The sequence below is a fragment of the Paramisgurnus dabryanus genome, chromosome 16 (genome assembly GCF_030506205.2).
Source record: "Paramisgurnus dabryanus chromosome 16, PD_genome_1.1, whole genome shotgun sequence".
Taxonomy (NCBI): domain Eukaryota; kingdom Metazoa; phylum Chordata; class Actinopteri; order Cypriniformes; family Cobitidae; genus Paramisgurnus; species Paramisgurnus dabryanus.
This window is the reverse complement of record NC_133352.1, coordinates 30,813,449-30,841,436: the sequence shown is the minus strand read 5'-3', so window position 1 is coordinate 30,841,436 and position 27,988 is coordinate 30,813,449. Positions and strand designations below refer to the sequence as shown.

The window sequence follows — 27,988 nt, the reverse complement described above, 5'->3', positions numbered from 1 at the left end:
TTTCAATACATTTGAAATAAGGAAATCAAATCTATTTATAACATTTCTGCATTTTTTTTCTCACTTTTATAAGTTTTTAATACAACTTTAGGCTACATTACATGCATACATAAATTTGTAATTTAATTTCACTAGTGTATTTTCATCTGAAGTGTTTCATGTGGATGTTGTAATTTGTGAAGCTGTATTTTAAGATGTGCATATTAACGCCATCGAGTAAATATGTTTTTAAAAGGATGCAGTGTTTTTATAACAACAGTAGCTCAGCAGTTTCTCTGAAAGATCATGAATATATTTACGTTACGTGTCAACACACGCTCAAGCACGACGTAATCACGTCAGCGGCACAGTGAGCATGCGCAGAGCGGTGCAGAGAGATCTCAGTGCTTTAAAAGCGGGCGTCACCTGCGGCTCTGCATCATCAGCATCTTCAGTCCAAGAGAGAGGAAGATTGAGAGAAATAGAGAGAGAGAGACGCGCTGATGCTGTTGCAGGTGAGTGTCTCTCTTTCATGCACGATTTCGGCATTATTGATTATTCCGATAGATTGATAGATAGATTGATTGATTAGTCAGATCTCCAGTAACTTTCTGAAACTGACTGGATGGGAATTTCATGCGTAATGCGCGTGACAGTGGCATGACTTGACACATATCGTTTTCATGCTAAAGCTGATGTAATTGTATGTGGATATTTGATGTGATGTGTGTGTTTTTGAGTGTGTAAGTTGAGACGTGCGTCATTATTTCTGTCGGAACCGAATGTGTTGGGCCGATCTGTGCAGATCACATCATCACTTACTGACAGACAGGAAGTTGTTTACTCGTGCTCATCATATTACAGTGATCTATTACATTCATTTTACGATCAGCATTTCTGTTTTACGAGTCTTGTATATTATGATTTGTTTGCATCGGATGTTATTGCAAAATAATGTTGAAAATGTTTTATTTCTTCCTCATGACTGTAACTTTGACTTATTTCATACCTATAATAAACATTCTGTATAGTCACTGTACTATATCGCACTCTAGCTTTTAATTTGGACAATGTTATCCTAAAATATACGAGTATTCAACAACATTTAATTTTATTTGAATATATAAATGTCCAGGCCTCAGTAATCTTTTAAAAAAATAATCCATAAAGCCATTTTTTTTTAATGCATACATTGATTATCATCTGTAAAACTATTGTTATACTATAGTTAGTGTGCAGCAAAACCATGTTTAATTTGTGATAACCATAAATTGAAATTGTCTTTTAGATATGCGTGCAATATTAAAAAACTAAAGTAATTTTAATTTCTAAATATATTTGAGTTAACAACAAAGACAATAGCAAGGTCTGATTACAGTATCGGTCATCTGCTTCTTCTAAACAACAGAAAAAAAAACTTGCGTGTGTATGCGGGCAGTTGTGCTGATATTGTTGTATAATGAGACTAATCTTTAGTCAGAATCTGCTGCTAAACATTTTCCACTTCGGTATGTTTTGCACATGTGTCTGTGTTTGCTTGTTTGTAAAGTCTGGACCTGTTTGTGGAGTTTAACTTGAGAAGATTTGCTGACTGTTCAGTTCATGTAAAGGTGATAAGGTTTATGAGACACGCACACACACAGGTGTCCATTTTTAGCCGCAGAAAAAAACAACCCGTATAAAATAGCCCAATCCTGAACTCGGCCACAGACTTGGGAGCGATGCGCACAGGGTTGGGTTCATGCTTCATCTCTGGATGAATTTACAAAGTCAAAGATGGGTTGCAGAAAGTCATTTTCATATATATGGGTAGTTGACATGTAAATGTGTCATACGGTGAGATAAAACCCTAGGTATGGAATATTTGACGACGGGCCGTTGAATTATAAGAAAATAATGCACACCCAAGGTATATTGCATATTATGTAATGGTATGAAAGAAAAGTAATGTAATGTGTGATACTTGTTGGAAAACTTTTTTAGCAAAGATCAGGAGACTTGTATTTCCTCGAGCAGTAGTCTTTATGGCAGAAAGCGATCTTTAAATCAGAGCATAGGGCATGGGCGCTGCAGTAACCAAGTCTGACTTAAAGCATACATGCATTACATTTAAAGCCATTGGAAGGGGGCAGTCCCTTCAGATGGGAACAATGCCTTCAGATTACAATATAAACGTGAAAGAAAGGTTACAGTCAGGCAAGAAAGGGCAGCTGTAAACACATCCAAGATCACCCCCATTGAGCATGTAAACATGATGGCCTTACTGAGAAAGCTTCTTCATCATGATAAAGAAAGGATCACACCTTTGACCTAAGATTCGCTCACGAACAAAAGGTCACCAACTTGCCCAATGGCAGAAAAGCCCGTTTTTAGCTTCAGTTACCTTTCTTGTTTCTTTCATATTTAGGTGAACAGATATGTATGAAAATAATTAATAAAACAAAAACAATGACTTAAAATTATATTTCAACATGCGTAAAGACCTTACACTGTGCGTGGGCACAATGTGTTTTTAGATTTGATTGAGAAAATACTATGATTCACATGTTTACATACTTATTTTATCCTGTTGTTCGGATCACAGATCTGTATACACCACCCATTTCAATCTGTTCGAAATTTCATTCAGATTATCCTCAATCAGATTGATTATGGTGTTTTAGGGCTGCACGGTTATGTCAGTAATAATTGACGGTTATTCACCTTGATATTGCGATTATTATTATTACTGCTTAATAAAGTTTCACGAGTTCACACTTACAAATAAGTTGGATAGATTAAATTAGTAAACATATTTGGCGTGCTGTCCGGGGAAAGGGCTCTGAGCTCGGAAATGGGCCCGAACGCAGAGTATCCCCCCTAGGGTGGCCATTCATGCCAAGTCGTGTTGGTCGACCGCATACGTCATCAAGGTTTAATATTTCGGGTTCAATTTCAGAAAAGCAACCGTTACATTTCAAGGCAAGAATGAAACTACAATGACTGTATGTCTTAAAATAAATACATCTTAATTTTCTAATGTATTTTAATTGAAATGTGAAAACCTCGATGACGTATGCGGTCGAGCAACTCGACTACCGTAGAACGCACCAGAAAACATGTTTGGGACGTGTCCAGTGGAACTGGCACGTATGGCCACCCTAATCCCCCCCAGGTTTAGAAAATAACCTGGTGAGTAAGAGGAAACATGGTGGAGGGATTCTTAAGACTGCAGAGGATCTTTGGAGAGTAAAACTGTGACTTATATATGGCTTGCCTTTGTGCTGATTGGGTAGATATGATGATTACTGATTGTGGACAGCTGGTGGTACTAGAGTATTTGTTGATTACTGATTATAGACAGCTGGAAGTACTTAAGTGGTTTATTTGACTTGGTCCTCCCGAACTAAGTTAATAAAACATCATTTATGTTAATGTTTTGAAATATTTTATAACTTGCTGTAAATCAGCTGCATGGTAAATTCTAAACATCCAAAACTGAATAATATAATGCAAATCACAAATAATTATGGGAGTTATGTTGTTAGTAAAATATCCAAAATGAATGTCTAAAGGACACGTCAACTTATCAATTTTAAAATCTCTGATTCACCACTGTGCCCAAACATAATACCGAAATGCACAGAAATGACAGTCCATCCAGAAAGACGCAGAGATTTTTATGTGATTGTTGCGGGCAAAAATCCTTGATCTTGCGGCACGTTTTCTTAAAAAATTCGATGGAATATGCGGCATATTTATGCAATTTTATGAGATGAAATTGGGGGAACTTGCAAAACTGTGTGAACTTGCAAAAACTGTTTGCAGCTTTTGCAGCTTTTCATTGATGTTCACGTCGCGCAATTACGTCACTTCCTAACATTCCCATGACAACAGGGACATGGCTGTGCATGTGTGAAGTAAATGCAACATTTTTCAACTTTCTGCTAAGATATATACGAGTTTTTGCTACGAAAGTGCAGCATATTTATAAAATTAAAAAATGCGGACTTTGGCTGATTATTCATTGAATCATGTGATCGCATAATTCCGTTTTTCTGGAGGGTCTGTGAAGTGGACATCTGTAATTAAGGCTTTTGTCGATTATGTGATTGTTTCACACTTACTTGTAATCCAGATTAGTTTTAACTGTGCAGCCCTACAGTATTTACATAAAGGTTTTCAGTCCAATTTAGCCATTACTCCGATTACAATCAGATTATTTGGTTTAATGTGTTTCTAAAGTAGAACAGTAAAGCAATCCCTGCAGATCCTACTGATATATGAAGGTCTTATGAAACTAAGTTAATACTGAGATATCTGACTTTAGTTTGAAGACCTTGAATTTTGACAAATCTGAGCAAAGTGTGAGACATTGTTGAGAGAATTTCTGAAACTCTTGAGATGAATACATTCTGTATTCAGTAAGGCCTAAAGCGAAGAGATGAATGATTTGAACCTTTCTATTTGTCTGCAGCTGATTATCATATGCAATGATGTCACTGCAAAAACCTCCCCTGAGACGCAGCGCATCTTCCATAGAATCAACCAATCACAACAGTTCTTTGTTGACCGCTCCCACTTCCCTCAATTTACGCTCATCGCACAACCAGCAGCTAAACTGCGACACAATAAAGGAGGGTGTGGTCGCGGTATGCAAGGAAACGCAAAGTTCCGTGGCCCCTCCAAAGAGTCGTCAAAAATACGCTCTTACGAATATGCATAACGCCATGGGTCTGAGCCAAAACCCCGCCCCTTCAACCCAAAGCCACGGCAGATCTGCCCCAACCAAATCTGCCTCTTCTTCATCTCTCTACTGCTCCTCTGCAGTTTCTCTCTCATTTTCAACGTCCAATCCCAAACTGGCCAAAAACGGAACCAACCTTCAACTCAAAGAAGAACAGCTGGACCTCAACAAAAACAAGAACCACAACGATGTCATGTGCAGGAGCAGCTGTGATTGGCTGGAGGGAAAAGACAACCAGAAGAACCCTACAATCAGAAGGAGGACCAAGAGTTTTCTAGAATACCATCGAGTGGAGGAGGTGTCCAGCAGCCCCGAGAAAGACCTAAACACGCAGGAGGAGGAGAAGCACATCCTCTCTAACATGGAGGTGCAGACCTGGACCAAAGAGAACCACGTGGAGGCCCACCTCACCCTCCCGCAAAACCACCTGCTCCTGCTGGCCAGTGAGGAGGAGCAGAGCCTCAAACCCGTGGATGTTTACGAGCACACGCTTCACCCAAACAATGAGCGGGCGAGCCACGGGCCGGCAGATAAAGGAGGTTCTCCGGACAGAGTCCGGCTGCAGGTCCAAATGAATCCGGCGTACACGTTTCATCTGGGGCTGAGAGGTGACGAGGCTGACGCCTCAGCTGGACGACGTGCACAACCTGAAAAACAGGTGGAGGAAGAGGAGGAAGAGGAAGATTCTAGCTGGACAACACTTTCGCAGGAGACTCCATCTGTAGAAACCCCTCAGGAGACCTCAGGTCTGTCTACACACATCTAAGTACATTTATTAGAAGGATGCTGCGGTTGTTGATGAACTCAGAAAGTGGCCCATTTCTGTAGTGACAAGTGTGCTGTATGTGTGTTGTAGGCCTTTGGGAAGAACGTCTACATGTGGAGGATGCATCGCAGGAGTATTTTTGGCAAGACTCTGCACAAAGAAACACCTCCACAGCCTGTGACACCCATGCTGAACTTAAGGTTGAGCCTGTTTTACAAATGGATCGGGAGGTGAAGGAGGTCTGCCTATCTTTGCCCCCCTCTAAAGCTCAAAGTGAGGTAGATATTCACCTGTTACTGACCCTTATGAAAAACAACAAGCACACTTTCCTGTGTCACTAGTAAAGAGCTTTTTTTCTTTGTTTGCATTTGCATTAAACGTATGTGTGTTTCTGTTTGTGTGTGTGTTTGTGGATAGAGGCCCAGCAGTATAGTGTCAGACAGTTCTGTAGAGCCTGTTCCCTCACCAGCAGCTTCCTCAATCTCTTCTTCCTCACTGTGTAATGAAACGATGGGACGAGCTGCCTCGTTCCTTAACAACAACTATCTGGTAAACACACACACACAAGTAACACAAAACACGGATGAAGTAAATACCGTACATCTTGTTTGATCGGTTTTGAGGAATAATATTTGATTCACACAACATTTGCAGAAATGAATTTTCACAAAGAAGTTTTGTATTATTATCAATTTTGCTGATTAAAATAATTTCTTTTTAGAACCTAACAGAGACATCTGAGCCCAGAGAGAGAGAGGATCAAAGAGAGAAAGAGAGAGAAGGGGCGAGAGAGATGGAGCGAGAGAGACAACGAAACAGAGAGAGTTTGGGAGCACATGGTGGACCGTACAGCTTCATTAACCACAGGTAAACCACCTCACCTTTATTAACTGCAGGTACCCGAAGGATTATGAATATTTGTTGTACAACCCAGTGGCGGCTCGTGACTGCTCATCCGAAGGGCGCAAATTCAAAATATCTGTTCGGAGTGGCGTGTGTTTAAAATCTGTGTTTGTTGCGTCATGTGAACCATGTGCATCACATGTTTTGTCAAAATAAGTGCCTGCTGCACACACGTCAAAACCGTTTATGATAAAACAGACACACACATTCACAAAATACACTCAAGACACTCGCTTAAAGGGATAGTTCAGCCAAAAATGATATTAAACCCATGATTTACTCACCCCCAAGCTGTCCGAGTTGCATATGCCCATCGTTTTTCAGACAAACACATTTTCGGATATTTTAGAAAATATTTTAGATCTTTCAGTTGATTAAATGTAATGTTACGGGGTCCACACATAATCCACGACCTTCAAGTCCAAAAAAAGTGCGTCCATCCTTCACAAATTAAATCCAAACGGCTCCAGGATGATAAACAAAGGTCTTCTGAGGGTAATCCGCGCGGTGTTGTTGTAGAAATATCCATATTTAAAACTTTATTAACGTAAATAACTACCTTCTGGTAGCGCCGCCATCTTAGACTCCTCTGTATTCAGGAGAGAGTATTAGCGTAGTGTACGCACTTTTCTTAGTGACGTATGACAAATTCGGAGGGCGGGGGCACAGAGCAGCAGCAGAGTAGCCTCCGTAGGCTGCGTAAGCTCTCATCCTGAATGCGGACGCGACTAAGATGGCGGCGCTACCGGAAGGTATTTATTTTAGTTAATAAAGTTTTAAATATGGATATTTCTACAACAACACTGCACGGATTACCCTCAGAAGACCTTTGTTTATCATCCTGGAGCCGTTTGGATTTAATATGTGAAGGATGGACGCACTTATTTTGGACTTGAAGGTCGTGGACTATGGGTGGACCCCGTAACATTACATTTAATCAACTGAAAGATCTAAAACATTTTCTAAAATATCCGAAAATGTGTTTGTCTGAAAAACGATGGACATATGCAACTCGGACAGCTTGGGGTTGTTTAAATCATGGGTTTAATATCATTTTTGGCCGAACTATCCCTTTAACAGTAAACTCTGATTACGCATGAGATTATGCGAGTATCTGGCAAACGTGAGCGTCTCTTTTATCATAAATCCTTTAGATGCGTCTGCAGCAGGCACTTATTTTGACAAGACACATGATGCACAAAGGTTCGCTTGACGTGCAGACCACATATTTTGAAAGTATAAACCACACACATGACGGGCTACAAACATGTTGTGACGAACTTTGCATTAGGCGCCCTCGAAAAAGAAGTCACCGGCCGCCACTGGTACAAGCTAGTTATTAAGCTACAAGGTTATTATAGTTTCGCATTTTTCATTAGTTTTTATTTTGTTTTGACTTTTTGTTTTTAAATTCAGTTTAGTATTAATTAGTTTTTAAAGTGGGTTTGCTAGTTTATTTTTTATTTTTTTTAAATGCTTAGTTTTAATTTGTAATTTGGGTTATTTGGTAGGGGCAAGATTCAAAAAGGTCCGAAAAAGTATTGTGAGTCATTATCCCTTACGAAATTTAACCATGGTTTTACTACAAAAAACATGGTTACTGTTATAAAACTATAGTAACCACAAAATAACCATGGTTTTGACAACCATGGTTTTCAAAAACCATAGTTAAACCATGGTTAGTGTAGTAAAACAATGGTTTTGCTCGTAGTAATCAATTCACAAAAAAAAAAACATAATTACTACACTTTTACCACAATACCACAAAACCATGGTTAATTTTCGTAAGGTATAATAACTCAACAAAACAACCTTTACTAAATTTACCCAATACAATAGCATACTCATCTGGATTGAGGCTGCAAACATTAAGTGTAAGAGTAAACAAATGACATAACATTATTTAATATTTGATTCACAGCTTATATAGTGTTTTGACATCGACAACCCAAGTGCATTTCACCTTAAACTTGCGACTAGTTTTTTAAAGTATAGACAGTCCTTTCACAAAAACGTGATTATGCGATTGTATCATTCAACGCATAATCAGCCAGCATTTTTTGAAATATGCCGCACTTTTTCAGCATAAATTGCAGATTTTTGTGCGCAAAATATGCGGTGCTTGCATGATTTCATAATCCTCGCATTTTCGTGGAAAATTTAACATATATTTTAGGAGAAAGTTGAAAAATGTTGCATTTGCTTTACACAAGCGCAGCCATGTCCCCTGCTGCCATGGGAATGTTATGAAGTGACGTGAACATCATTGAAAAGCTGCAAACAGTTTTTGCAAGTTCCCGCAGTTTTGCAAAATTGCATAAATATCCCACATACTCCATCGCATTTTTTAAGAAAACTTGTCGCGTGATCAAGGATTTTTGCTTGCAACAATCACAAAAAACTCTGCGTTTTTCTGGAAGGACTGAGTAGCAATCGCTTCTCGGGTCGACATTAACACACTGACAAAATTATAGTCAGAATTAAAAATATTTTTATACCTCTATTTAATGTGTGATTATGTAAAGGTGTTCACGAGATACCAACCTTTCGCAAACTTGCTTCCAACGTCGAACACTTATTCTCACGGTGCACAGAGGGGAGGGGCTGTGTGTGTGTGCATGTGTATGTGAGAGAGACGCGTGAATGAGAGATGGGAAAGAAAATGCAGCTGAATCAGTGGTGGATCTAGAACAGTGTTTCTCAAACCTTTTCAGCCCAAGGACCACTTTATCTTCCAATTTTTTTCTGAGGACCACCTAACAGAATCTGACACTAACACGCCCCCAAAAAACAACAAAATAGGGAGGATAAGCTAAATTTAAGTTTAATATGCAACTGTTTAAAGTCAAAAACTAATTTTTTAAACACAAATGCAATGCCATGTTCAGAAATTAAACAAACAGCCTAGGTCCCACTTAATGTCATTCCAAAGAGCCCTTAGTTTAAAACTGAGGTGGTGGGTATATGAAGTCTATGGTTGTAACTATGGTAAAAATAAAATGCTGAAAAAAATGGTCCCCTTAATGTCCAAAATCACTGAAATTACAGGGATTTTACACATGAAACGAAAACTAGTACATTACAAAACTAATAGATCTGTGAATTTTAGCTGCTTTCAGTTGACGCTTGATCCTTCTTTTGACTCCTCTTTGGTTTAGCCACTGATCCATTTTTACGTTATTAAAACAGAATGGCAAGAACTGATATCACAGTTTTGCAAGTGCATTAAAAATCTACTTAAATATGTGACGATTGTATAAACACTTGCCTAGTTTAAGTCATCTTTTGGCGGACCACTGGGGAGGGTTTGGCGGACCACTAGTGGTCCGCGGACCACACTTTGAGAATTACTGATCTAGAACATTTCACATGGGGTGGCATACAGCACTGTTTATGTTCTTTAGCCCTATAGCATACATTAGATTGGGGGGGACCTGCCCCCCGTGCCCCCCGTAGATCCGCCCCTGAGCTGAATGTTATTTGCTTTATGAAAGACATTGACAAAGACGAAAACTAAGGTCATTTAATCTATAATTTTATTTTATTTTAGTTAGTTTTGCCAAACACACATTACAGTTTTGGTTAGTTATCGTTTTTTTTGTAATTCCTCGTTTTTATTTTTATTTCGGTTAACGACAATGTTTTTTCCCACCTAGTTTTCGCTTTTTTGTTTGTTTTTGTTAACGATTATAACCCTGCATCTAATTCAGTGACTTAATCAACAGCAAACAAAATTCAGTTGAGTAGTTCACAAAACTAGTATTAGAAACACCCTCTGCTTGTCACGTTGCATGATACTTTATGTAGGCATGTGCTTGGAGCCTAATGGTTTAAGTGTGTAATTTAAAATGTGATTTTTTTTGTATATAAAATAGAAAGGTTATGTTTGCAGTATAAATTAAAATCATTATGCCTCAAATGAAGTGCAATCGGCCATGTAACTATTAGGAATCAGATTCAGAAAACAATAGGGTGTGGTGTTTCTGAACTCTTGGCTTTTGATTTTTCTTTCTAGAGCCCAAGTTTCCACCGGCCCGGCAGACACAGTCATACCCATCAATGACATGGACACACAGGTACAGCTGTTAACAAAAGTACTTTATACTGCAGCATCATGTTTTACATTACAGAGGTGTATAATAATGTGTGAGGTAATAATTTGATGACACTGACACCGTGTGGCCACTGCAGGAACTACATTACTGAGTCTGCCAAGACAGAATGGGAAGTTGTACTGCTTGTGTGCAGACTGCAGAGCATTGTGGGAACAAAATAATTACATAATTTTAAAACCTAATGTGAAGCTTTTGAGTAAAACATTACATTTGAAGTATTTTGATGAATGAATATGTTTAATTTTATGACGGTGTGTATTTTGTGTGTGTGAGACAGGTGTTCTGGGTACATTATCTGGGCTGGTTGGAGGTTCGAGATGTTGAGGTGATGTCCAGAAAGAGCAGCGCTGTGATCAATGACTGTATCCAGCAGCTGCAGCGGGAACACGAGCAGACCGGAGATAAAGCTGAGGTGAGTCGGAGACGCCTGCGAGGCTATCGATCGCGTCTGATCTCATTAATAAAATTCACTCGTCTCTTATTCTCACTCTCAGGGTGAAGCGATGCTGTTGGTTCTGCAGGATGTCACTCTTACCCTGATGGACCCTATTGATCACACCCTCCTTCACTCTCTGCCAATCAGCTGCATGCATGTGTGGGGAGTGGGGCGGGGCCTCAGCAGGTTAGAGATAATTTCATTGAAATCACTGTAATGCGGTTATGTTTGCTAACATCGCTTTTTAGAGATAACAGCTTCCTCTGCAGGGCTTCTGCTGATGGTTTAAAGAGCATGATGCTGTGTGCGTGCTTTTTTAACACAGTTAATGGACATACGTGCGTGCTTTTGCAGCTAGAAGGAACAGAACTGAGTGTTATTATGTAGTTTGATGCCTGTGAGAAATGCTTTTAGTAAGGAAATACATCATAACATTTTTAAGTAGTGGAGGAATCAAACGTGTTGTGTTACATAAGACATGTTCATTGATCAAATTGTTTAATTATTCATTATTCAATGTTTAAATCATAATGATTTGTCAATAATGATTAAGTCTTTGAAGTAAAGTGTCTTTGGTGTTGCTGGCTCAATGAGGTGAGGATATGAATCTGGAGATTTATCTGTGGAAAATCAATAGTGGAAGTGATTTGTTTACTTTTTTTGATTTGGGCTGATATTTAATTAAATTTGAAAAAACTCCAAGTGGGAAAAAACTCTTTGAGAGAAAGACAGACATAGCGTATCCTTTAGAAGATATACTATATATTAAATACTATATTATAATAATTATATTTTTTTAGCAATTTAAATTAAAAGTTAAAGGAAGTGGTTGGTTGTCGCTCGGCAGACTAGGCGATCAAGTTGCAAAAAATACTATATATTAGGTACTATAAATTAAAATATACTAAAGGGAATCGGTCGGTTAGCTGGTCTCTCGCATGTACGGCGTAGACCCTGCTAGTGGTCGCGCAATTGACGTCTCTCCTTTTAAAACGCCCTCTGGCGCAATTTGCGATCACATTGCGCCCAAGTGAACCACGCTCCAGCCCACCTTGCAAGACCCCAGGGCGTGATTAACCAAACCGGGCGCAGTTTGATTTGGATAGTATGAGTGCCCCCTTAGACACTTTTTATAGCCTATAGAATAATTAAGTGATCAGAATATTTTGACCTCAATGTACGCAATGGATTTTATTCTGATAGTAATTCACGAAGATATGGAAGCGCTAGGCCATTTAATGCTTTATACGTGATTAGCACCATTTTTTTCAAATGTATGCAATATTTAACCTTAGGCTTATGTGATCATACTTCTTAGACTCCCCCCGAGTAAAAATTTACTTTTTGAGGTCATAAAAGTGTGGATAAGCTAAGCTTTTATTCATCTGATGCAGAAAGCATATGACGTATTTTAGAGATATTTCTAAGATGGAAGAATGCTGTACGGCAGACGCAGGCCATATGACTATCGAAAGATAGATTGATGTCGAAGTTCTTGACTGTGGTAGATGGCGTAACTGGAATCGGACATATTTTGTTACGAGCATTTCGGTTCAATCATAAGAATCTCTGTTTTATTGGAGTTTATGACCAATGCAGAGTAATAGTAACATTGTGGGGAGAAAAGTGACGTAAGACCCTCTTTACATTAGTGGATTTTTGTTTACAGAGCACCTATTGTCCGATTCATGTTTTTTACATTTCCTTTGGTGTGTAAGTGTGTAATAGCACATACATGTTAACAATATGCAAAAGGTACATACTGTACCCAAAAGTAACATAAACATAATTTATTTTCTTGGACTACAACAAACCCATGGATTGTAAGGAACAGGTAACTTCATGGGATTGGCGATGTAGACAAGACCGAAATTATCATAATTCCTTCCGCTTCAGACTCACAGCCTGTAAGTTAGCTCCTGTTAGCATTGCATTGTGAGCGAGTCTTTCAAACATGGTAAGGAGCGTCACATTTCTGGTTGACATCAAAGATATTCAGACCAATCACAACGTACAGATTAGCTGGCCAATCAGGGACACAGAGCTTTACAAATCCGTGTGTTTCAGGAAGAGAGTGAAATTTGGAGCTACAAAAATGTACGTTTGTGGACAATAATGTGTTTTTTTCCCATAAACCACGCGTACACATTGTATTATGTACCAAATACACAAAATAACGTTGTTTTTTTAGCAATGAAATAGGCGCTCTTTAAAAACCAGTCCCTACAGAAAAACGCAATTATGATTCAATGCATTAGCAAATGTCCGCACATTTATGCAGGGGCTGCATTTTTTTAATACGCTGCACTTTCGCCGTATAAATTGCAGATTTCATAATCAAAGTGACGTAATTATGCGACATGAACATCAATTTGCCAGTTCCCCCAATTTTGGCAAGTTCCCGTAATTTAATTGCATAAAATTGCATAAACATCCCGCATATTCCCTAGCTTTTTTTAAGAAAACATGCCGCAAGATCAAGGATTTTTCCCCGCAACAATGTTTTGCTGATAGTAATACACCAAAAAAACCATTGTTACTACACGTTTACCACAATAAAACCATGGTTTTAATTTTTGTAAGGGATAGGGCAGTCGTGGCATAATGGTTAGAGAATCAGGCTCGTAACCCGAGAGTTGCCAGTTTGTTCGTGTGTGTTTGTGTGTGTGTATGTGTAATGACATTATCTTCAGAAAACTGAGTTTTACTAAGTTTGATGATTACAGTAGAGTTGCGTGTTGAACCTGCAGTACCAGCAGATGGCACTACAGACAGGGGTGTGAATCATTGTCATCACTTACAAACTCTGCTCTCTAATCTACACAAAAAATAAAACGCTGGGTTATTTTCAACCAAAAGTGCTGGGTTGTTTCAACACACTGTTGGGCCAAATTTCACCAATTGAACCCAATAGGTTGGGTTCATCTCTTTTTGAACTAATTCTGTGTTGAAAATAACCTAGCATTTGTATTGCGTAGAATCACTGCAATGAACCTGAACCTGGTTAAGAACAAATTCTCTTTGCTTTTCATTCATTCATTCATTAATTCATTCATTCATTCACACGCACGTACGCGTGCACACACACACACACACACACACACACACACACACACACACACACACACACACACATTGTGTTTTTGTTCTATAATGAATGGGGCAGGTCAGTGGATGAAGTCACTGCACTATATTTGGAGCACTCAGCAGTTTGTGTATGTGTGCATGTGTGTGTACACACGTGGGTTTAGTGATGAAGTCACAGGTCTATATATGGAGCACTCTGTATTTTTCAGGAGACTTTACCCCATCAGAGAGAGAGAGAGAGAGAGAGAGAGAGAGAGAGAGAGAGAGAGAGAGAGAGAGAGAGAGAGCAGATTTGACTCACAGAGTAAAGCGGGTGTTTGCTGAGGCAGGGACAGAACGGAGAGAAGGAGCAGAGGACAGAGGGAGGTGTAGAGAGAGAGATTACAGAGGTGTAAGTCTGTAGTGATATCAGTGCTGTTACAGAGTGGATGTTGGATGCTGGTCGTCGTGGCAATGGGAGTAAGGATTTTGAATGATGCTGGATGCCAGTGAGTGACATCAGTGTGAGTACCACGGACACACACACACACACACACACAGACTCACACCACCGCATCATCACTCGCTCTGCTGCACTTCACCATCACTGCATTCACTACACACTGACAGTGCAGGCGTGTGTTCATATAAGGTTTTTGTTATTTGGTGATTTTTGCTTTTGTGCAAATATGACCACAGTACAGTCAGATAGTTGTGTCTTTTGGGAACAAGGTGTGTATGTGTAGAATAATAGTAACCTTTATGTAGCCTTGTGTAGTCTGTATATTATGTTTAGTTTAGCTTAGTATAATGTTCTTATCTTGCTCTTGCTATTTAGTTATTATTCTTAGTTCTTATTGAACTTTATAGCTTATTTTGAGTCTTGTGTTGTCTTGAGAGGCAACGTGGTCCTGGAGAAACGTTGTTTCAAGATGGTTCTCTGATTGCCACTCCTGCACTAATGTCTTTGTTTCACATGTAAACATTTGGTACAAAACTTTTAAATGTATAATAATTGTAATATATTAGTATCACTCATTATTAGGATCTTTTTGTGATCATCCTCACGTAATAAATGTGTGTGCGTGCATGCGTTTGTTCAGTGGGTTTAGACAGACAGAATGGGTTCAACAGCAGGGCTCTGAGAGATCTTAACACACAAACACATCTGTGGTTTAAGTTGTCAAATAAACTCTTTTCATGTGCAGGAAAATAACAGGAAAAAAGATTTAGTTTTAAACCATTTATGATGTGGAGATATGTGCAGCCATAGTTGTCAGATTTAAATCCACACTGAAATAAAATCTGTTTTTGTCATTCCTATTTATTTATGCTAAAAAATATTAATATAAGTATCATTTCATTTAAAAGACTTCCTGTTGAACTGTGTGTGTGTGTGTGTGTTGAGTGATGGGAGGAGAATTAAGATTATTTTAAGTGCCCTGCTCCCCCATGGTGCCCACCAGAACCCCATACTTTCCAGAATGTGGAGCCTTGGGCCCTGAAACCCAAGCTGTGCCCATGTACTTAAATAATGTGACTTTACTTTATTAATAGTCACAGATAAGACATTGTTCTGAGAATGAGATGATCATAAACATCACAAAACATTTGTCATGTGACTTTCACACTGTTAAACCTACAGATGTTTTTAGAGATGCTGCTGGTCTCCTACTGATACGCAACTCATTAACCTTTAGATTTCTAACACACACACACTTATTGTTTTAGCAGGATTCTAGTCTTTCATTTCTCTTTCTAGGTGTCTCATTACTTTGCTGTATTCTTGTCTCTTTGTAATTTCCCATAAGAAATCACTTCATGCTCAAAGGTGTATGGACACACGCTCTTATACACTAATTTATGGTTATTTTGTGACATTGTACAGAACTCTGTGTCAGATTAACGTCTAACTTTATAAACTCATTCACACCAACATGTAAACACTTTAAAGGTGCTGTAGAATGTAAAACTGTACATATCTAGGAAAAGATGAATAATAAGAGTTCTGTACATGGTACTGACAAATCATGAGCCTCAAATGCAATTGTTTCCTCCTTTTTATGTAAACCTTGTGCATGTAAAAGACTGTTGGAAAGCAGACCAATCTCAACATAACACAGACTTTGTGATGTTACAGTCGAGATGTACATTCCCAACATTAAATTACACATTTGTTACAATTAGGGTTGCCACCTGTCCCGGTTTTACCGGGATTGTCCTTCTTTTTACTAACCTGTCCCGGGAAAATTATCAACTCTCCCGGGACACTGAATGTCCCGGTTTTCGAAAGCTATGTGAATATATTATTTAGCGCGCGCACGGCAGAGACGGAGACCTTGCGTCTGTGTATGTGTGTGCCTCAATAAGCGCATGTAAGACAGAGAGCATCCTGATTGGCCTGTTTCAGTAAATCAACCAATCAATTGTCAGTGTGGGCGGGCTTTTATCTCTTCTCCCGAACCGAATTATCTAGAAACAGGAGCGCCGTCAGCACCCCAAAAGCGAAAATATAAGACACATTTTACGCCAGACTACACGAAAGTGTTCCCCTGTCTTAAAAGAGTTAAAAGTAATAACAATCTTGCATGCTGTACAGTTTGTAACAGTGACTTCAGCATTGCCCAGGGGGGTTAAAATTATTGTAAAATACATGTTGAGAGGTGAGTTCATCAAGTTTAATTTAATTTTTAAGGCCGGCTAGTTGTTATTTAGACCTGTTTAAATGGAATATAAATAAAAAAGTTTACATTAATAGTATAAGGAGCTTTTATAAATTGTAAAAGTGATTTACATATTTTAATATAATTAACAAATAATTGGGTAACACTTTACAATAAGGTTCATTAGTTAACATTAGTTTACTATATTAGTTAACATGAACTAATAATGAACTGCACTTATAAAGCTAATTTTTAAATCTTTGTTAATGTTAATAATACATAATTTAAATCTTGTTAATGCACTGTGAATTAACATGAATAAACCATGAATAGCTGTATTTTTGTTAAGTAATGTTAACAAAGATTAACAAATACAGTAACACATGTACTGCTTATGGTTAGTTCATGTTAGTTAATACATTAACTAATGTTAACAAATAAGAATTGTAAAGTGTTGCCAATAATTGCATAGGTCTATAGAAATATTATGCTATGGGGGGGGGGGGTACGGGGGCTTGTGAGCAAACCAATTGGTTGGGTCATTAATATGTCCCGGTTTTTTATCAGACAAGGGTGGCAACCCTAGTTACAATACTAAAAACAAAGTTGCGACTGCTAAGTTAGCGCTTTATGCTAGTTAATGCTATATGCTAGTGTTTAGGCTGAAGTTCTACTATCAGGGTTCCCACGGGTCCTTGAAAGTTTGTGAATCTGGGGGGGATTCGAAGCCCTGGGAAGTTTTTGAAAATATACATACATAGATACAGGTAATTGAAAGTGCTTGAATCTATTTTATGCAAGAAGTTTTCTGGGAAAAAAAATCCATATTATTCCCTGTGTAGTGTAGGATAATATCATAAAAATGCTAGACTTTAAGCACACGTGCTAAACTGTTTACTTTAAATGCTTATATCTTCTGTATGCAATTGTTGATTCATACCAAAATGCTTTTTTGCATAGTTGCGTTTGACACATGAAAACGTCTCGGGTTACGTATGTAACTGTTGTTTCCTGAGAAGTGAACGAGACGCTGCGTCTCCCTTGCCATACTTCCTGCGTCCCTGTAATGCCATCTTTGGTAATATTTCAGATAGCGATATACTTCCTGGCTCCCACATCACCCTGTCTTTGTCGTTAAGCCTCACCATTGGTTGAATTTGATGTACACATTCAGTCTTAGAAGGCGTCTTGAGTTAAACATAATTTCATGAAGCACACACAAAAGACCTGAACCAGAAGTGATGTCACCTGTTTCGCAGAATACGGAAGTTTGTTTCACTGTGACGTCAAAGTTAGAAGAGAAGGCGGGGCTATGCTGCTGTGATTACGGGGAGTGATGTCAGGGGGGCGGGGTTCTGTGATGTTATATTGCTGTAGTTAAAGACAAAATGTTGTCATGGGACTAAGAGACTGCTGGCATATTTTTCATTTTCATGCAAAACCGCAGTGACTGCCTGACTGTTGTTTATCTCTTTGTAAACATAATCAGCACAAAAGCAAACTAATGATTCATTTGATTCTGTTCAATAAAATACGTCAGAGTAATTCACAGAGACAAACAAACCCAGTGTCCTGGGAGTGTGAGCTTGTGTCTCTGTTCTGTTTGAGTAAAGCGCATATAATACAAAACTCAGACAGAACTGTGTCATTGTTTTAAATAGAAGAGCTCTGGTCTTTTTCCAAACAATCAGGTGTGTTTGTCATCTTAAAATGATCCCTTCACCTGAGGAATAATTCAGCCAAACTTAATATTTGGAGTGTCTATTTTCACTAAGTGCAAAAAGCTTATCTTGTTGCCAAATGTTATGTACACTAGCTTATCCCACCAATGTCTGGTTGGACCACTGATTTTTATTTAATTACATTATTATTGCATCCTGTTAATGTACAAAAATACTGAGGTGCAAATAAAGTATAGATAGCAACTAATTACTATTTACACTTATTGCAAAGGCCCAGGCTGATCTCCAAGGAATTTATTTTTTTACATATTTTACAAGTTGGCTGTGAATCAAACAAAAACGCATTATTATTAGAAAAAACGAATGAAACCTCACCTCTAACCCCAACGTCACAGAGGCAAAATTAAAGCATACAAAAACACACGAATGTGGTTACATACAGAGCATACAGAATAGCCTTTAGGACCTCTGAGCCTGTGTAACAGATTCATTGTTCACTGATTCATGATTCACTGATTCATTATTCACCAAATCCTGCACTGTAGCTCTTAAATCTCAAACTTCTGTCTCTTTCTGTTTCAGGGACTTTGCATACGTGGCCCGAGACAAGAACACACTTGTATTAAAATGTCACGTTTTTCAATGTGATGGTCCTGCACAATCCATCGCCAGCAGTCTGACACAGATCTGTTCAAAGGTGAGACATTCACATTCATTTTGCAATGAAGATAGGTTTCTCAGTCTCAGACCTTTAGCAGTTATAGGCCATTTCATCAGTTTTACTAACACTTAGTGAATATAGTTGTCCTGTGTTTTCTCCATTCTGGCCACTGGAGATTTGCACACGTAACAAATTGTCTGTCTTGAATCTGTAACAATATTCCCATGATGAGATTAATTTGTGTTTGTGAGGAAGTATTTGCATAATTTTCTCTGGTGTCATGGGTCGTAAAATATCATTTTGTGTTTGTTTGTGTATGGTTAAGTTGTTTATGTGAAGTTGTTATTTTGAGTTTATGAAAAATGTTGTAAAAATTATTGCCATTATCTTATAGTTAGACACAGTATGTTGTGTGTATTAGAATGCCCTGAGTTTGTGTGTTTGTTGATTTCAGATTATGGCCGAGAGGAGGAGTTTGGATTCTGCAGCTGGATCTAAATCTCAGATGAGTTCTGAGGTTCCTTTGAGAGGTATGAGCTTTATATCACCATTGAAACAAGCATAGCAGATGGTGCAGGTATTACAGCTGAACAGCTTCATCTGAATTGTTTGATGGTTGAGATGTTTGGGTGACTTGAATAAGAGAGAAGGAAACATTAGGATTCAAACACACCTCCAAGTTTATGGCATATTCAGTGAAAACACAAAATATTTTGTTTCTAAAATATGATATATGAAAAACTAATGTGACCCTGGACCACAAAACCAGTCAGAAGTCGCATGGGTATATTTTTAGCACTAGCCAACAATACATTGTGGGTTAAAATGATAGATTTTTATGCCAAAAATCATTAGGATATTACATAATTTCCCGCCGGCCATTGTTGAAAAGTTGCCCCCCAGCTTTTTTGTGATTTTTCACAAAAGTTTAAAAAATGCCTTCCAGGAAAGTTTTTTTCTAAAAATATATAAACACTAGGGCTGCACGATGTGAGGAAAAGTTGCGATGTGCGGTGACATTGTTTAATGTTGCGATGACGATGTGAGTTGCCATAAATATTTTATATTTTTTCCTGTTTTAGGGGCCATTCACATGTCGCGCCTAAACTGCGCTTGTGTCATTCTGAAAAGTTAAAATGTTTTTGAAAAGCCTGGAAAAAAGAAGCGCGTCGCACCGCCTGCGAGTCGCGACCGCGGCTCTTCCAGTACGCACATACTGCGCGCCTACATTTGACCATCACAAGGTCTTCGTCTGACAACACATTTTCCTCACTCTTCTCTTCTTCCTCCACCATCGTTTTTGCTAACAGGCACAGGGTCGCAACTGACACCTCACAAATCAATCTGAGTATTGCTGACTTGGGGATTCCCCTGATTGGCCCATTAGCATGAACACGCAAACCATCCGTGCGTCCCAAACTTTCTACTTCCATACTATATAGTATGCAAAGAGTACGAGAAGTAGTGCTTTTCGCCTACTATATAGTGTGGAAGTATGTGGTTTGGGACGCAGGGCATGTCTTCAGGACTAAACGTGATAGGTCAAACGTTTATTACATGCGCTTACCGTTTTCCCTTCATTCATCGCGTCAAGGCTGTCTGTTGCGATGTGTTCATCGCGTGAGTTCATATCGCGATGACGATGAAAATTCGATGTATCGTTCAGCCCTAATAAACACACAAATATATCAAATGGAAGAACAGACAAACAATACACAAACAAACAAAACAGGAAAAACGTTTCATTCAAACGTTTATACTGTAAGCTCTTAAATATGGGTATTTTTCTTTAAAAAAAGCAGAAAGCTGAAATAATTGTATTTTTGTGAAGGAAATTTTGTTATAGATTAGATTATCAAAACATACACAGAGTTTAAAATTAGTAAATAACGTTTTGGATTCGTTTTTTTTTTCATAAATTGGGTAAATTCCATCTAGTGGATATTCGCGTTATTGCAGATTAACTTAAAAATTTCAATAAGTTATTTTGCGTATTTAGTATAAAACAATGTGTTTGCATGGTTTAAAAAAACATTATTTTCCACATACAGTACATTTTTGTAGCTCCAGATATCCTGCCTTCCTCAAACACTTTGATTTTGTACAAAACTCGTCGATCTGAAAAGCTCTGTGTCCCTGATTGGCCAGATAATCTGTACATTGTGATTGGTCTGACGTCAGCCGGAAATGTGAAGCTCCTTACCATGTTTGAAAGATCTACATCACCAATCACAGGAAGTAAACTGTTGCCTACAATCTGTATGTTTGTTGTATTGCAAGAAAAGAGATTTACTTGGGAAACGATAACTCGCGTCATTGTTTACTTTGGGGTTTATACCTTTGGCATATCGTTAACATGTACTAATACACACTAACACACCAAAGGAAATGTAAAATCATGAATCGGACAATAGTTGCTCTTTAAAAATTAATTTTGTCCCATTTGAGAGGAATCATATGAATAAGGTCAAAGCTCATGCGAATCACACATTAGATTTGAATATTTGCTTTTTTTAATATCCATTAATCTTGTGTTTCTCACCTGTGTGTTTCTCAGTAGAGTTTCCAACACCAAAGACAGACCTACAGCAGAGCTTTCATGTGTTGTACCTGGGGACGACCTCAGTGCTGAGACCTATAGGTAAAACACACACACACACACAAAATAAACATATACATACTCTCTCTCTCTCTCTCTCTCTCTCTCTCTCTCTCTCTCTCTCTCTCTCTCTCTCTCTCTCTCTCTCTCTCTCTCTCTCTCTCTCTCTCTCTCTCTCTCTCTCTCTCTCTCTCTCTCTCTCACTACATAAAGATTTGAAGTGGTCATCTATTTTTGTATAATATTCCTCATTAGGCATGGACATGATCAACGGGGCGATCGAGAGTCTGATGTCGAATGCAGGGAAAGAGGACTGGACTCCCGTCCTGCTGAACGTCGCCGATGCCACCGTTACCGTCTTCAAAGAGAAGGTGAAGGAGATCTCCAAGTGTCCTCCTGAGATTTTCTCAGATCTGTCAACTGCAAAGGCTGATGTTTGATTCGTGTGATTTGATCAAACAGGAGGAGGAAGAAGAGGTGTTAGTGGAGTGCCGTGTCCGCTTTCTCTCCTTTATGGGTGTTGGCCGTGATGTCCACACATTTGGGTTTATCATGGATACTGGAAACCAGCACTTCCTGTGTCACGTGTTCTGGTGTGAACCCAACGCTGGAAGTGTGTCAGAGGCCGTGCAGTCGGCTTGCGTGGTGAGTCTCACAAACACAGACAAACATTTTCTGTGGTGACTGACAGGATCGCTGCTTTTGAAATGGTGTACTGTTGCAATACGGACTGAATTAGATGAAGTATCTACTGCTTTATTGTTAAAACAATATGTTTGTAGTATGTGTGGGTGCAGTATGAATACATTTTAGACATACTGCATCAGCCATTATCATTAAGTTATGTAGGGTTGATGTTTATTTGTCGTCCAAACCCGCAAGTGAATTAGCATTTTAGCACTTCCTGTTCCATCAACCCAAATTAAGTGGGTTTATTGAAAGGGGTTTTGGTTAAACACCTTAAATAAGATCTTGGGTTAACATACCTGTAAGCCAGAGATATTTTCACGCTTTAAAGGGGACATTTCACAAGACTTTTTTAAGATAATATCAAATAAATCTTTGGTGTCCCCAGAATACGTATGTAAAGTTCTAGCTCAAAATACCCCACAGATCATTTATTATAGCATTTTAAAATAGCTGTTTTGGAATATTGCAAATTAAAGGGCTGTAGTATCCCCTTCTGACATCACAAGGGGAGCCAAATTTCAATTACCTATTTTTTCACATGCTTGCAGAGGATGGTTTACCAAAACTAAGTTACTGGGTTGTTCTTTTTAGCATTTTCTAGAAGCACTGGGGACCCAATTATAGCACTAGTCAAATTTTCATGCTATGTCCCCTTTAAGACATACAAAAACTTCATGCTTTAATGTGTCTCTAAAAGGGCGGTTGCTAAAAAGTCACACATGAAGACCTTAAAAACAACACAACATAGGCACAATTCCAAACAAATATACACTAAGTATTTCATTATCAGAAAACATGTTTTTTCTTAAGTTTAAAAGAGCTGTCAGAAGCTTGCTGGTAATGACGTTGATGTCGAGAGACCGTGGTGTAGTTCGCTTATTGCCTAAGGTTAGCTTTTTATTTCTAGTAAATGCATTTACACTTTAAAATTCATGAAAGTTGTGTTTATCTGTTAAGATTATCTTGCTGGACAAAACATGTAATGGTGTAACACACCAATCGCGAATTGGGCGATTTGCATGCAAAGTCAAAACAAAGACGTAAATAGCCGTGAAGTCGGACAAAGCAAATGACCCGAATTAGGTGGCGTGATTACCGCAAAAATGCACTTTTCGCATAAAAAAATTTGCATGACAGCAAGGGAATTAGCCGGCGTGATTGACACAAAAACACACACTTTTTGCCTCAAACACAATCACCACATTTTTGAATCTTTGTGCAAGTTTTAAATATTCAACTCCGCAAAAAATTTGCATGCCAGGAAACTAATTAGCTAGCGTGATTCATGCAAAAACACACACTTTTTTTGCCTCAAACACAACTTTTTTGCGTCTTTGCGCAAGTATTAAATATTCAACTAAAGCGAAAAATAAGCATGGCAGCAAGCGAATAAGCCGGCGCGATTGATGCAATAACACACTTTTTGCCATAAACACAACTTTTTTGCGTCTTTGTGCAAATTTTAAATATTCAACTTAAGCGAAAAATTAGCATGACAGCAAGCGAATTAGCCTGCATGATTGATAAAAAACACGCACTTTTAGCCTCAAACACAACTTTTTTGCATCTTTGCGCAAGTTTTAAATATTTGACTAAAGCGAAAAAATTTGCATGACAGGAAGCTAATTATCTGGTGCAATTCATGCAAAAACACACTTTTTGCCTCAAACACAATTTTTTTGCGTCTTTGTGCAAGTATTGAATATTCAACTAAAGCGAAAAATACACATGGCAGCAAGCGAATTAGCCGGCGCGATTGATGCAATAACACTTTTTGCCATAAACACAACTTTTTTGCGTCTTTGTGCAAATTTTAAATATTCAACTTAAGCGAAAAATTTGCATGACAGCAAGCGAATTAGCCTGCATGATTGATGCAATAACACACTTTTAGCCATTAACACAATTTTTTTGCATCTTTGCGCAAGTTTTAAATATTCAACTAAAGCGAAAAATTTGCATGACAGCAAGCGAATTAGCCGGCACGATTGATGCAAAAACACACACTTTTTGCCTCAAACACAACTTTTTTGCATCTTTGCGCAAGTTTTAAATATTCAACTAAAGTGAAAAATTTGCATGACAGCAAGCGAATTAGCCGGCGCGATTGATGCAAAACACACTTTTTGCCTCAAACACAAACACGACTTTTTTGCGTCGCAGTTTGCGCAAGTATTAAATATCCAACTCAAGCGAAAAATACACATGACAGCAAGTGAATTAGCCGTGGTGATTGACGCGAAAACACACACTTTTTGCCTCAAACACAACTTTTTTGCGTCTTTGCGCAAGTATTAAATATTCAACTAAAGCGAAAAATAAGCATGACAGCAAGCGAATTAGCCGGAGCAATTGATGCAAAAACACACTTTTTGCCACAAACACAACTTTTTTGGGTCTCAGTTTGCGCAAGTATTAAATATTAAACTCAAACAAAAAATACGTAAAATTTAATAGGCTTTTTAGCGAGGGAACCAGTATCCCGCTAACTTCCATGATTGGCCTACAAAATACGTATGTTATATATATGTATGTTGACCTATGATATATTCAGAATATCACACCCATAATTTACATATGCATTGCTTGGTAACTAAATCACTTGAAGAGCTGCGTGGTTTATAGATTTTCTGTATTTTTATTATATTCACTTTATTTTATTTGACTGCTCCTCGGCTTGTGTGGCCTCACGGGATAGTAAAGTGTCTATTGAATGCACTAGTAGGTCATCCAGGTCCAGGAATTCGGTAATACTACTCTGGATTTTCGCCAACTATGTATAGTATGGAAGTTAGCAATTTTGGATGCAGCACATGTCTCTGTATTATACTGTAGTAAAAGTGTAGCAACCAGTTCTTCATGACAGTAGAGCTTAACTTACATTATACTTTAGCTCTCTCTCTCTTTTTTTCTCTCTTTCGCTCGGGTTCCAGTTAAGATATCAGAAGTGTCTGGGAAAGAGAAGCTCTTCGTCTCCGCCCCCCGTCGACTCCATAACACGCCGTGTGACGTCCAGCGTGAAGCGAGGTGTCCAATCAATTATAGACACTCTGAAAAAGAAACCCGCCCCTGAGGTTCCCCACCAATGACAGGACAGAGACGCCTTGATGGACACCTGGGGATGGGGGTGGGATGTATGCAGCAGCAGCCAAGCAGAGAAAAACACAAGCCAACGAAAATAAATAAATAAATAATGCGAGCATCGACCCGCCGAGAGTCGAGCGAGATGTCAAAGCGCTTAATGAGACTCATTTCACCCTCGAGCTTTGATCTCAATCATGTCAGATGCTGAAGAAAGCATGTCTGCCGTACACGATCATTCACATTATTGTCACAGTTTTTGGAGGGTGTGAGAGTGAAATCGGGTGTGCCACACCGTGTGTTCCTCCTGTAATCGTCATCCAACATTTGGGTCAGAACTGTGCCATAGTGTTTCATTTCAAAGCATTGTTCATTCAAACACCATGGGAATTTAGATCCTTTGAAGTTTTTTCCCTACCCCAAGAAATTGAGTGGAAATTTTCCGCAGTTGAGAAAAGATTTGTGTACCATGTCAGGTTTTGTTTGATGATAAATCTGTCCAACTGTGACTTGATGATACAGTATTTATATTATCATAATACACGAGAGCTTGTCTTTAATATCTGTCTTCAGAGCAGTAAGATCACAAACTGAATGTTTCACACTTAAAAGCAAAACACTAACATTGCCTAGACTGAACACGTGTGACACATCACAACACATAAAAACCGAATGGTCTTCCTCTTCCCCCTTAAAATATTTAGCTTTATAAATATCACATGAATGTATCTTCTGTTTTTCTGAGGCGAATTCACTTGTCACGTTTCTAAATCTGTGAACGAGTAGTTGTAACATTACAACAACCTTAATTTTTATACCAGGAGATAATTAGTTAAAATTATAGTCATGAAATGTAAATGATTTTATTTTTACTGTACTGTTTTAAAGATTCCCCTCCAGCTGATGTCTGTTATATCAGCATAGACAAAGTTTAAAGTCCCCATGAAATCAAAATATTTTTTATGGAATATTGTAGTATTTATTATAAACAGTTTATCCATGTGGGTCATTATTTTAAAAAAATCATGTGTCCTCATAAACTTTAATCAAAATCTGTGGCGATCATTGTCTGATGATGTCATCTAGACGCTTGGGCGGGAGCATCCGTTAACCCCGCCCCTCTCCAACTGTCATTAGTTCCATTTCAGAATTAAACGCCTACTTTTCTACTACAAGCCACGCCCACTATTTTCCTTATGTGGTATTCGGTTTTACTCTGAAATGCATCACAATATGGAAGTTGATTGCGACTTCCTAGTCATGGGGACATTAAGGCCAGAAATATCTGTCCGTAACATGCGTTGTGTTGTGTTACTGTGGTCAGTACTCAGTGGTCAGTGCAGAGATTTCCATTGTCTGTGCCACTTATTATTCAGGTGGCTATAAACAACTTTCTTATCACACCGTCACACAAGCACCATCATGATGAAGAGAAAACTGACAACGAAGCTATGGTGCAGCAATGTGTACGCGCATACTTGCTTAGAATATATTTCTTGCCTGCTATAAGCTTCAAATGTCGAAAATACACGTGAATGTTATTGAAACACAATGTATTTCCAAACTCAGATAAACAGAGTTAAAACATTCATTTTTACACCATATTAATGTAATCTGTTGTGGAAATAAATTGAAACCAAACAAAAGTGCTCTATGTTTTAATTGTAAGTAAACTGCATGTACAGTAAATAACACTGGAAAATATGCATGTTTGTTATTGCACCAATGCTTAAAAAGTATAAAGTTTAGTAATATAAACTAGCATTGATCTTTTCCTCACTCTTTTGGGCACTTAGAGTTAAAGGGGACATTTCACAAGACTTTTTTATGATGTCAAATAAATCTTTGGTTTCCCAAGTGTACGTATGTAAAGTTTTAGCTCAAAATATCATATAGATAATTTATTATAACATGTTAAAATTGCCACTTTGTAGGTGTGAGCAAAAATGTGTCCTTTTAAATTCAAATGAGTTGATCTCTGCACTAAATGGCAGTGCTGTGGTTGGATAGTGCAGATTAAGGGGCGGTATTATCCTTTTATGACATCACAAGGGGAGCCAAATTTCAATTACCTATTTTTTCAGAAGCTTGCCTAGAATGGTTTACCAAAACTAAGTTACTGGGTTGATCTTTTTCATATTTTCTAGGTTGATAGAAGCTCTGGGGAGCCAATTATAGCACTTAAATATGGAACAAAGTAAGATTTTCATGATATGTCCCCTTTAACACTCTACTTTTTTGGAAAATATGCTCATTTTCTATCTCCCCTAGAGTTAAACATTTGTTTTTTACCATTTTGGAATCCATTCAGCCGATCTCCGGGTCTGGCGCCACCACTTTTAGCATAGCTTAGCATAATCCATTGAATCTGATTAGACCATTAGCATTGTGCTCAAAAATAACCAAAGAGTTTCGATATTTTTCCTATTTAAAACTTGACCCTTCTGTAGCTACATCGTGTACTAAGACCGACGGAAAATTAAAAGTTGTGATTTTCTAGGCAGATATGGCTAGGAACTATACTCTCATTCTGACGTAATAATCAATGACTTTGCTGCCGTAACATGAGTGCAGGCGGTGCAATAATATTACGCAGCAACCGAAAACTTGACTTTCAATAG

At 38.3% G+C, this 27,988-nt stretch overlaps 1 protein-coding gene across 4 annotated transcripts; it reads left to right on the top strand.

Annotated features, from left to right (window-relative positions):
• Positions 1–357: 357 nt before the first annotated feature.
• apbb2a (amyloid beta (A4) precursor protein-binding, family B, member 2a) lies at positions 358–27,815 on the top strand. 4 transcript variants are annotated; one of them, XM_065275198.2, is made up of 14 exons: positions 358–494; positions 4,436–5,451; positions 5,562–5,749; positions 5,889–6,020; positions 6,193–6,338; positions 10,390–10,450; positions 10,767–10,901; positions 10,984–11,111; positions 18,919–19,033; positions 19,452–19,527; positions 21,558–21,638; positions 21,852–21,967; positions 22,059–22,241; positions 25,220–27,815. In XM_065275198.2, exons 2-14 carry the CDS (start codon positions 4,452–4,454, stop codon positions 25,373–25,375), a joined length of 2,517 nt encoding a protein of 838 aa, XP_065131270.1. In that variant the 5' UTR covers positions 358–494; positions 4,436–4,451; the 3' UTR covers positions 25,376–27,815. The 4 variants fall into 4 exon arrangements, with proteins under 4 accessions (XP_065131270.1, XP_065131269.1, XP_065131271.1 ...); XM_065275197.2 differs by having other exon boundaries at positions 21,555–21,638; positions 25,220–27,814; XM_065275199.1 differs by lacking the exons at positions 358–494; positions 4,436–5,451; positions 5,562–5,749 and having other exon boundaries at positions 10,763–10,901; positions 21,555–21,638; positions 25,220–27,812.
• The last annotated feature ends 173 nt before the right edge of the window (positions 27,816–27,988 follow it).

Coding starts and splice junctions, on each gene's coding strand:
- apbb2a (XM_065275197.2), top strand. CDS start 4,452: ATGATGTCACTGCAAAAACCTCCCCTGAGACGCAGCGCATCTTCCATA. Junction 19,528..21,554: donor TTCTGAGGTTCCTTTGAGAG/GTATGAGCTTTA, acceptor TGTGTTTCTCAG/TAGAGTTTCCAACACCAAAG. Junction 21,639..21,851: donor CTCAGTGCTGAGACCTATAG/GTAAAACACACA, acceptor ATTCCTCATTAG/GCATGGACATGATCAACGGG.